Below are 12379 nucleotides of genomic sequence, written 5' to 3'. Positions count from 1 at the left end.
ATTTCAGTTGTATTGACAATTCATATTTAAGATGGATTTAGGAAATCAGTGAATGTAAACAGAAAAATAACTGCAGAAGTGGAGGAAATGAGTGAAAGGTCTATTAAGAATTGCCACGCATTTTTTATTTATTTATTTATTTATTTTTATTTTCAAATCAATCAATTAATCTAAATTTGTGTTTTCTGAGTAAACAAGGAATAGTATGTGAATAATACAGAATACTTTGGATTTTACTGTTTATAATGTAACTTAGTCGAGGACAAATATTCCTAACTTGTGACATTAGATGACACTGGATATTCTCTTTGTGTATGCAAATTTACAGCCAATGGGTTGTTTCCCCTAGTTAGTGTGCAAAACAGCTTTAGACACTGTCAGTACTTTATTCAGTTCATACAGTCACTAGTGACAGACGGAGAGACTCTGAGGAAACAAACCGCTGAACTGCAGGACAGAATGGCATCAGGATGTGAAGGTCAGTCTAAATTAAACAACCTCACACACTGCAGATAGTTTCATAATTAATAGCTTTTATTAAATTAAATTCCATTCTGATTCATGTCTTCAAGCAAGGGAGTCTTCAAAGTGTCTTCAAAGTGAAAATTTTAAAATCACATTGTTACGTCCCAAAGGACGTATTCGTTTATTTGTCTATTTAGTGTTACGTCCAAGGACGTATTCATTCATTTATTTATTATGATTATTTTCTCCTGATCTTCTTTGATTTACTTTGTTTCTGAAAGCATGATGTAGAATTTGCGAGAGAGAAAAAAGCTTTATCTGAAAAGTGGTGTTTCTCCAGCGGGACAAATACCCAGAAAGTATTTTCTCATAGAACATAAAAAAATATAAATTTGAATTTTTTACAATTATTTCTGAGAAAAAAAATCTCTCTCAAAATACTTTGAAAAAAAACCTCTCAAATATATATTTTTTGCTATCAATGTGAAAACATTTTCTCAAAAAAAAAAAGAAGTGTTTCTCTCAAAACGTTTTCTTTGCTCTCGATGTAATTTCTTGCTCTCGCGTCAGGATTTTGCTTTCGCTGTGAAAATTGTGTCATGGGTCTGATCTCCACCACTTTTATTAGGTGTCCTCAAAGTGTGCCCATACATATGTGTGTCAAATTTGTTGTAAATATATCTCATTTTGTTTTGAAGTTTAGACTTAGTATTTATGAGAGCATAAAAATGATCCATTGATTGGATTTTATTTTTGTCAGTTCCTATAATAATTTTTACATTTGGGTGTTATTGTTTAGCTATTGACCTATGTTTTAAAATTTCCTGTGGTGTTTTTGTCTCGATTGGACTAACGGCTTTGAAGATAATCGCAAGTTTTTTAAGTGCTAAATGACACCTTTACACAAACCATAAGGCGAACCCGGCATGTTTGGTATCGTTGGACTCGGCAAGGATTCAGGAATCTAAGGAGGTCACTCTCGTGAAAAATGCTGGCTTGAAACTTCTCAGGCTCCTTCAGGGCATTGTGCCGATGACGTATACTGAGTTTTTTTAGAATAGTTGTCATACACTATCATGGCACCCTGGACAAAGACACTGCATGCCAATTTTCATCGGACTAAGGATTTTATGTGGTTATACCCATTTTCATGATTTTTTTTCCTGTTATAGCGCCACCAAGTGGCCAATCGTCACAATTTTTTTCATGTGACCTCAGATTGAGGTCATGAACATGTGTCCCAAGTTTAGCGAAAATATCTCTTTCGGTTCACAAGTAATAACCGTTTAGGTAAAAGTGTCTCTGGTGCCATCAAACATTTTGGTTCCCCTTAGCGACGTCAATTGAAATTCAGAATTTTTTTAATGATTATTGACAGTCAGACTCCAGAGAATGTTTCTGCAGTGGTTTGGTTCCGATCAGGCCAAAAACCTAGGACTAGTTCGCAAAAGTAGGTTTTACAAAAAAACTCAATTTACTCAAAATTGGTGCCCGAAGGGCCTTGAGGCAAGGATTCCAACGATGTAAGACTTGAGCCTGAGCTCAGCAATTTAGTTCAATATGAGTTCAGTGACTCTGGTCAAATTATCCTAGAGTGGAAATCACACAATCCACCTAATATCATCATGGCTTAGTGATATAATGATGTTTAATATAAACTTTTTTTTGAACTTTTTCTTTCTCTTGATGTTTTAGAGTGACACCCCTTTACTGCTGTGTACTTTTTTTTTTTAAATGGCGGTGAATTTTTTTTTTTGGTGAATTTTTGTGTTTTTGTCAATTTCCCATTCATTTCCTATGGGCCGGTCATTTTTGACAGAAGACCACAAGTGTGACTATTTTTTTTTCGACCACTTAGCATGCTTGGATCATGACCTCGATTGTTTTTTGTATTCACATACCTAATGCCATAAAAGTCACCAAGTTTCATAACATTCCGATGAAGCTGTGATTTTTAGAAATTCAAAACAGAAAATATTTCGGTCAGAAATGACGAGGACCGTCTGAGGGGCTATTTAAGGCATGCATATATTTTTTCACATTTTTTTTTTTTTACATATGTCATTTTGGTGATCAAAGAGGAGTTTTAAGGGATAATATTATTGACTTACATGAAGACATTAAGGAACTAGCAGTATTTTATAAATGAATTCGAATTTTGTATTTTATTTTATTATTTATTTTGAATAGTTTGAACCTCACAGGTAGCCAATGAAGAGCAGCCGTGTATTTAATAGCAAATGTCTTTCCTTTCAGACGTGTCAGAGAAACTGGCCGACTTCTCTTTTTCATCTGACGAAGAGTCAAGTATTTATACCTCTAATTCTGAAGGTGAGAGAAATCTGAGCGTTCAGACATTGTACGTGCTGAACGCATTTAATGTTAATGAACACACTATGTATTGTGATGTCATTCTAATTGAATCAGTCTTCCCTTATACATTATTTAGAATCAGATCATGAAGAATTATTCATCACCTATGGTATGTTGACCTTTTTTTGTAATTATTATCTTGTTTAATACTGTCTCCATTTTTTACCTGAATGTGCTCTTATGTCCAATATGTTTGTTTATTTGAACGTAATATGAACGTATATCAAATATGTATGCAAATAGGTCTAGGACATCAGTATTTTCAGCATAAACACAATTTGCTTTTCTACAAAGATGTTAGTTAACAAATTTCACTGCTGTTTGTCTGCTGCTTGACAACTCCACCACCCTCAGAAAGCAGGCATAAAGAGACATGGAAAGTAGAGAAGAAGCTGATAGTGAAAGAGGCAGACCAGAGGAAGACCACAGAAGAGGAGAAGAGAGTGGAGAAGAGAGAGGAGAAGAGAGAGGTGAAGAAAGTGGAGAAGAGAGTGGAGAAGAGTGTGGAGAAGAGAGAGGAGAAGAGTGTGGAGAAGAGAAGGCGCCGGAAGCGGATCATGAAGAGGGTGTTGGTAGGAGCCGCTGTAGGAGCAGGAGCCGCCGCTGTTGCCGGAGCTGCGGTGGTCACTGGCGGACTCGCAGTTCCTACAGTGTTAATGGTAAAAGGTGCTGTTCTCATAGGTGCAAAAGGTGCTGTTCTCATAGGCGCTAAAGGTGCTGTTCTCGTAGGCACAAAAGTCATCGCAGATAAAGTCACGAATAAGATAAATTCAGCAAAAACTCCAGTGTTAAATTAACTCTCCTGGGAGTTTATATGGCTCCAGCCTCAAGAGTGTAAAGTGTTAAAATAACACTCAAGAGTGTTAAAGTTAATGAGATAATTATGTGATTAATTGAGTGATGATTGAGCATTATTGAAGACACCTGATGATAACAAGCAGAATCACTGAAGGAGAAATTAGTTTTTTTTGAAGTCGCCATTATGGAGATGAGTGTTTGCTTTAGTTGATCGGTTGACCCTTAACATATTTTATTTTGAATTATATGAACACAATTTAAACAACATATTATTCAATGCATTACCTTTCTATATAGATTATATATTAAAGGTGTTATGTGTAGTTTTTTGACTAAAATGAATACATTGTGTATTGCCTGTGTGTGAAGAGGTTATAATCGCACAATAAAATGATCCACTTGGTGGGTTTTGCTATTACCTCTGAAAGCAAGTATTCCTATTTCTATGTGAAGTCTCCGGGTCGGATTTACCGCGAAATCCAGTGCGGTGACTGAGTCCTGCATGCACGCTCCCGAGCCTCTCGCCTCGTCTACTGACTTTGCCATCGGCTCAGGTTACTGTGATTGCGCGAGCATTGCATGTTGACTGATATATATATATTTACGGGCAGTGGGTAAGACCCGTTTATATGCCAGTCCAGGCCGAGTGTGTCGCCCTGACTGTGCTGTCATATCGTCCCTTTGGGTGATAACTATTACCAGGGAATGATGCTTTCTAGCCCCTCTTCCCGAACTCTTTGTGAGTTATAATGATCATGCATTATATGAGCCCTGGGCACCTGCCCATGGGATTTTGGTGTTGGATCTATGCATACACAGCGTTTTACACTGCGTTCCCGTAGCGTCAGAATAGACGCAGTACGAAAGAGACCTCTCGTAAGAGAACGTACTCGGGTACTAATGTAACCTCGGTTCTCTCTAGAAGAGGGAACGAGTACTGCGTCTCTGAGCCGTGCCTGCTACACGCTCTGCATACATTAAAATTGTACTGTAAATCTTTTCATCTACACATGTTGATCGTGATTTTAACGATAAAAGATAAAAATGCTACAGGGAAAAACTGTTAATTGGTTAACAGAAAGTTTCCTTACTATATATCTTACTATAAACCTGGACTAAAGCCCACTTCAAAAAAAGTTTTGTCCCCACCGCCATCACAGTGCTGAACAAACTGTAATACTGCCCCCTCACCTCAGTTGCCTTGTTGTTTTCACATCTGACGTGTTTATGTAGTTGTCTTAATGAGTTGTGTGTTTGTATATGCACTTGGATATGTGTTATATGTTCTATATGTTCCTTATATGTTATATTTCTGTGTTATGGAGAAGGGAAAAAATTGTGGAAATGATTATCCCTATGGGACAATAAAGACTCTATCTATAAGCAGAATCACTGAAGGAGAAAACCATAATTAAAGTCACCATTATGGAGATCAGTGTGTGTTTTAGTTGGGCTCTTTACCCTTAAATTATTAACATTAAGTTTTGTTTGGCTGCTGTACGTAAGTTATAACAGCAGATGATGAACAAAGAGAAAAGGTGATCAGATGGTGTAGGTTGTGTTTTAACATAATCATTATTTCACAATCATTTGACCTGAATCACTGAACTCATATAGAGTCCAATTAATGAGTTAAACCATAATACTATTAACTTTTACAATGTAATCCAAATAATTTATAAAAAGTTTATCTTGTTCTAAAAAGAGACATAAGACATCAAAATCAGCCTGTGTATCTCAACAATGGTGACATTTATAAAGCCATGTTGCAGTGCATTCTGGGTTTTACCAATCAAAACTCATTCATGGCTCCCATCATGCATTGCTGCATAAATAAATAATGAGCTTATGATCAGAGGTGATCTGTTTGTCACCATTGCTGAGATTCATACGCTAAATCTTGATATGTCTGTGTTGCCAAAACATTTTTTAATATGGATACACAATTTTTTATTTGTATTTTTATGTATTTGATTATTTGAATTTCATTGAAAAGGCTAAACATATTATGCAGCTTAAATTATTAAAATAAACCTAACTCATATGAGTTCAGTGATTCAGGTTAAATGATTGTGAGATAATGATTATGTTAAAACACAACCAACACCATCAGATCACCTTTTCTCTTTGTTCATCATCTGCTATTATAACTCATTTACAACAGCCAAACAAAACTTAATGTTAATAATTTAAGGGTAAAGAGCCCAACTAAAACACACACTGATCTCCATAATGGTGACTTTAATTATGGTTTTCTCCTTCAGTGATTCTGCTTGTTAACATCAGGTGTCTTTCAATTCTTACTGAAGGAATTTGTTCAATAACTTTATGGCCATGTCAATATTGCTGAAATCCATTGTTAAATATACCAGTTTAAAATGTAAAACTTACATGCTGCTCCGTAAAAGTGATTACAGTTTTAATGTATTTTTTACAGAATTGTTCTGGCAACCAAAGTTGCCAGCATTATTCCGTAAAAAATACGGGATTTTTTTTACAGTGTATGGCAAACAAATGTGATAGATCTAATGGTACATTTAATGTCATTTATGTAAAATACCGTTACATTTACAGTCTTTGAAAGTGAAAAAGAACTCGTATAATTTACAGTGAAAAAAACGTAAATTGACATTCCCACAATTCCCTGCGTGACACTTCACATTTGATGTATTTTTGTTGAAATATCTGTTTCTTCATTCTCCTAGTTTTTTTTCTAATCAGTTATGTACATTTAATGTTGTTAATGTTGTGTCATGTGTGTTACCATGATGGTGTTTAATGTTTGTGTGAATGACATTGTGTAGCTTGTATACATTTGCAGGAACTTTTTTGTGAAAAAGTTATAAATGTTGAGCTTTGATTGATCATATTACTCTCATCACTGCTGTGATTTATGAGTGCAAGTGTATATTGTGGTAAAAAACAGTTATTAATATTTCAATAAATTAATAAATTGACATTATATCAGATAATTAATTGTGGATTGTTATTGTACATTTTTAGCTAAGTCTGTAAAATCAAATGTGTTGCTACTGTTTTTTATACTGTAAATTTCTGGCAACCACAGATGCCAGTATTTTACAGTAAATTTAACTGATTATTTTTTACAGTGCTCAATACAAATCAAATGTTTGGCAGAGAAGATGGTTATTCATATTATCCTAATGTTTTAAAGCTGCAGTCCGGCACTTTTTTGGGTTTAAAAATATCAAAAAAGACATTTTTGAAAAAAAACGTAACCAGCCAGTGTTCAAAACGATCTGCTTGCCTTACCTCGATTCAAAACGGTAAGCTTGTAATAATGATTTTAATTCCAGTGGTACTGGTGGATTTCCGCGGGAATTTCGAGCATGTCTTTGCGTCATTACGTCACTTCTGTACACATAGAGAAGGAGTCCCCGGCTAGCGTGTGTGGATGATGGAGGTGGAGATTTAGCTTAGCACTTGGTATGGCGGATCCCGAAAGTTTAAAGCGACAATCACCAGTGACAACTGGAGATTCACCAGTTGTAAAACCCAAAGACTTCGGACTTCAGAGTGGCTACAGAAAAAATATATTTTTCACGTTTTGACGTGATATAAGCAATCGTTAGATTTAATCAGCATGATATAGCTACTGCAATGCTTCCCCCCACCCCCCGAATTTGGTCAGAACAAAAGTGAATGTTACTTACTTGTTCAGATGACATTTTACGATGAAAATTCTAATGTTGACACTTTCAAAAAGTATACTCCGAGATTGCTGATGACAGTAACGTTACAGTATCCACAGCGACGCGGCAGCCTCAATTGTGTTCATCCGCGCTGTTTCATGGCGATTTACTACCCACGCACAGTTAATAATTCCGCGAATAACTGCAATTGCAGATTTCTAACAGAGATGGCGACAAAGAGGAAAAATGACGGACTGCAGCTTTAAAGAAGATGACTAGTTACGTGTCTCCATGGTGACAGGAAGTGAGGTGACACTTAGAAAGTTTTTACAAGAATTTTTTAAAACAAAAAAAAAGCAGAAAATATTTCTCAGATGATGTGGCTCCCTCACCTGGGCAAAGAGAGAAAACGCATCTGTATGCAATACTCACAGTGTGGCAAGTTAACAGAAACTAAATTAAAAAACATAATATGAAGATTAAAGAAGGAGTAAGTAAGTAATTTTAATTATTAAAATACTAAAATGTCACCTGGATCATGAGGGAATCTTTCGGGGAGGCACATATTGTATGTAAATTAATATTGACCAATCAAAAGAAGATTTCAGCAGGTTTGATTTTTTATATGGGGGAAATCAGATTGGGACATTGCCATTGAGATGACTGGGAAAAAGTGTCCCAATCAAAATAAATTCACCCAAGTTATGCTCCTGTACACAAATGACACCCTTTTGCCATCTTAAAATTCTTGATAATTAAAGTTGCGTTATACTCACTGCAATCACCAACGAAACAAATTTCGTTGAATTACCCCTCCCTGAGTCTTTTTCTGTCTCATTTTGGAGACGATGCATCATTTGAATATCCGTTGTTAACAGTTTATTAATGAGAGGAGTCGTTATGCTACATAAATGTATAAATACACTTGCCTTCACACACCACACAAATACATTTATTTGTAACTGAAACTTTCCAGCTTTGTAAAAAAAAATTTGCTCAAATGCTGCAACAATAAAAATCACATTGAGCTGGTGCATGGACATCCATAGTCATAAAAAGCAGTATGAACTTAGAGAACATAATTACTTCTTGTAATTCATCTTAGAATGGCCTGTTTGAACTCGTCTTTTTCTTGCTTTATCATAGTGTCAAACACATGTGCTTACATTTTTAAGTTCAGAAAGCAAGATTAACAAAGAAAAGATTCTGAGAAAGTTGAACCTTTAGCTTGTAATTTACTTCATTCTAATTTTTAATGAAAAATAAATGACTGTGAACAATTTTAATGAACAATTTAAAAATGAAAAGATCACTCATAAGCAGAGGTGCACAGCAAAATCCCCAGTGTTAAATTAACACTGTTCAGTGTTTATATGAGTCCACACTCAGAGAGTGTTAAATGAACACTGAAGCAGTGTTAAAGTTAATGAGATAATTAAGTGATTAATTAAGTTATGATTGAGCATTATTGAAGACACCTGATGATAACAAGCAGAAAATCGTAATTGGTATGTCACCATTATGGAGATCAGTGTGTGTTTTAGTTGGGCTCATGAACGAACCTTAAGTCATTTACATTAAATTTGGTTTGACTGCTGTACGCAAGTTACAACAGAACACAAACAAAGAGAAAACGTGACATGATTGTGTTTTACCATTTTCATTAAATCACAATCATTTGACTTAACTCAATGAACTTATATAGAGCCAAATAACTGAGTTAATTTGACTTTATTGATTATAGCAGCACTGTCCTTGAAAATCATAATATTTTTAATTTTACGAAATATTTCCTTAATTTTTTTTTTTTTTTTAAACACAGACATACAGAATCAGCCTGTGAATCTCAACAATGGTGACAGTTATATAGCATTTTACAGTGCATTCTCAAGAGCCCAACTAAACTAAACACTGATCTCCATAATGGTGACCATTTAACATTAATTTTTGCCTTCGGTGATTCTGCTTGTTACCATCAGGTGTCTTCAATAATGCTCAATCATAACTCAATTAATCACTTAATTTTATCATTAACTTTAACACTGCTTCAGTGTTCATTTAACACTCTCTGAGTGTGGACTCATATAAACACTGAGCAGTGTTAATTTAACACTGGGGATTTTGCTGTGTGTATAGTCCAGGGGTCAGAAAGTAAAAGTCCTGCCATATGTTTATTCCACCCATGAACTCAGTCAGCTGATTTCTCTCTCCTGCTGAAAAACTGATAATTAGCAAATCCAGGTGATTGGAACAAAATACTGAGGAGGACTTTTAATTTCTTAATCTGGACTTTACACCTCTGCATAGCAATGCCACATGTCAGCCAAGAGCAAATAAATAATCCAGAACTGGACCTTATCGTAGCCAAAAAACCTGTGTATATTAAATATGGAGTAATTTCAGCCACAGCCTTAGATGAAATCCGCTGAAGAGAAAAGAAGTCATTAAATCAGTGAAGATCTCAGCAGAGGAGGATTAAACAACTCCACAAACAGCATTACCAGCTTCACTTATTACTAACCAGACTGACTTTATTTCTGTCAGACGTGTGATTTGAGGTATAAGTTAATACACTGCATTATATAAACTAAAACCTCATGCTGTATTTGAAAACATGGCATAATTCTGCAAATATAATGGCCAGGGTAGGGTATGTCATCCATGTCACTTAAAAATAAACAACAATATGCACACTGCCATTGCGGCTCCCAAAAGTCAATTTATTCAAATATACAGTGTTTCAACCTGAAGACCTTCGTCAGGCAAACAACAGCAAAAAATAAAAGCAAATATTTAGAATTAAACAAAATAATACGACAATGCATAATATATTCATGTTGCAATGCATGCAGGGAGTTTTAGACTATGCTGGTACCCAGCATGCATTGCAGCAAGGTACTTTTGATTGTCACCATTGTTGGGATTCATACGCTAATTATTGATATGTGTTTTTGTCATCATCAGAGATTTAGTTTTTTGAGCTCATATTTCTTAAAATATAAAAAACTGATTTTTACAATAATACTAGATGACATGTTGCTGTTAAACATGGTTGATATTACAAAAATGTATGTACTATGGAACAAAACTATAGCTAAACAAATAGAAACTTAGTGATGGTAAAAAAGCCATCAACAGATAACCATCATCAACTGATCTCATTTCACTTTAGCTTTCTTTGCTGCTGTAAATGCGTTTGACAAACACACTGTCACAACTGCTATATTAAGCAAAAGATTTGAGTTAAGAGCTCAACTAATGGAAACACTAATCACTGCTATGGTGACTTCAAATGAAACACATCTGAGTTAAACCTCTGTTAATTCTCAATAAAACTTCTGTAGACTATGAAGCCACCCATCATGCATTGCAGCATTAAGCTTTTTTTGTTTTGATTGTCATCGTTGTTGAGATTCATATGCAAAATCTTGATGTCTGAGTGTGACTGCGTGATCAAGGTGATAAAAATAGTTAGTGCTCATGGTTTTTATTCACTTTTGAAATTACTGTGCTGAGACTCCACTATATCAGCCACCACACAATCACTGACAGTTAAATAAAGCAACGTCCAGCATATTGTCAGTGTTTCTCTGCTCATCCTGGACTGAAGCACAGGCTCTACTCTTCAACACAATGGTGACCCACAAACACACCATACAGAAACATTTTACATCACAACAGAACATTACACACTAACAGATCTCTCAAGATCTCAGCATCTTCACTTATTACAATACAGACTTTAGTTCTTTCATACTAACAATCTTATTGAGAATGAACAGAGGTTAAAGTGAAAATAATAAAGTTTCATGACCAGTGTTTGTCTTGATCCTTCAGTTTTTAACATTTCTCTGGCTGCTTTAACCTGTGTGTCTCTGACACATATTTGTTATGGCAGGATTCTAAGAGAAACTCATATCAGATGACGTTGGTGATGATAGTCATCAAGGAATGTTATGATATTGCTAAGTCTCATGCTGGAATTAACATAATTATAATCTGAATATATTGATGAATGTCATAATGACTATAAGACCATCTTTAGCTAAACAATCTCATTAACTTTAGCTTTCTTTACAGCTACAAATATGTTTGTCAAACACACTGTTACAAGAGCCAAAATCTTCAAAATATATTATAAGAGTTAAGGGACAAACTAATGGAAACACTAATCACTGTTATGGTGACTTCAAATGAAACAGAGATAAACCTCTCTTAATTCTCAATAAAACTTCTGTAGACGTCTGACAGAAATAAAGTGAGTCTGGTTAGTAATAAGTGAAGCTGGTAATGCTGTTTGTGGAGTTGTTTATTCCTCCTCTGCTGAGATCTTCACAGATTTAATGTCTTCTTTTCTCTTCAGTGGATTTCATCTAAGGCTGTGTCTGAAGTCAGTTGTAGTTTCTGCTCGTCTCTTTTCCTGTTCTCTTCTTTTCTTCAGTGATTCTGCTTGTTAACAGGCTTATTAAAGTTTAGGGTATGGGATTTGAAAAACGGACGGCAGATTTTGAAAATACACAACTCAAATGGTCCTACCTTCTTTCCTCCAACGCTGGCCCTGACTCCATCCATTTGAAGAACATGGACGCGCGATCATGCACGAGCGAAAACTCAGATGTACCGGGATGACTTGCACTGAGCTTTGAGCTTTGAGTATGCGCACGAAGGGGTCACGCGCGGGAGGGGGGTTTGGTACGACCATTTGATTGACGAACTTACTGTCCAATGATTCTAGGTGGTCTTGGAAATGATTGGCTGTTTTTCGAGTCCTGCCCGTTCCACAGATGATTAAATTGCTTAATTTTCATTTCAGTGCTTCTCTAACTCAGTGGCTGTTAGTGGGTTGGGAATAGGATTTCAAGTGATTTTGAAAAAATGGACAAAAAAGAGAATCACATACCCCACCTTTAAGGCTGAGATTACTCCATATTTAATATACACAGATTTTGTGGCTCAGATAAGGTCCAGTTGTGGTTTATTTCTTTGCTCTTTGCTGACATGTGGGATTGCTATGGTCTGCTTGTGGTCCAGATCTGGCAAACAGGAGTGAGGGCCGTCATTCCCCGCTGCATGTGGGTCAGATCATCTTT

General features: G+C 35.6%; 1 protein-coding gene across 1 annotated transcript; it reads left to right on the top strand.

The window, feature by feature from the left end:
- The first annotated feature begins 414 nt into the window (after nt 1–414).
- Nucleotides 415–5051, top strand: LOC307000856 (uncharacterized protein). Its single transcript, XM_079616781.1, has 4 exons — nt 415–478; nt 2722–2796; nt 2915–2947; nt 3193–5051. Exons 1-4 carry the CDS (start codon nt 460–462, stop codon nt 3633–3635), a joined length of 570 nt encoding a protein of 189 aa, XP_079472907.1. The 5' UTR covers nt 415–459; the 3' UTR covers nt 3636–5051.
- The last annotated feature ends 7328 nt before the right edge of the window (nt 5052–12379 follow it).

The sequence above is a fragment of the Phoxinus phoxinus genome, assembly GCF_949152265.1.
Source record: "Phoxinus phoxinus genome assembly, chromosome: 6".
Taxonomy (NCBI): domain Eukaryota; kingdom Metazoa; phylum Chordata; class Actinopteri; order Cypriniformes; family Leuciscidae; genus Phoxinus; species Phoxinus phoxinus.
Note: the sequence above shows the minus strand (reverse complement) of the source record. Positions and strands in the feature narration are given on the sequence as shown.

Coding starts and splice junctions, on each gene's coding strand:
- LOC307000856 (XM_079616781.1), top strand. Junction 2,797..2,914: donor TTATACCTCTAATTCTGAAG/GTGAGAGAAATC, acceptor TACATTATTTAG/AATCAGATCATGAAGAATTA. Junction 2,948..3,192: donor AGAATTATTCATCACCTATG/GTATGTTGACCT, acceptor CACCACCCTCAG/AAAGCAGGCATAAAGAGACA.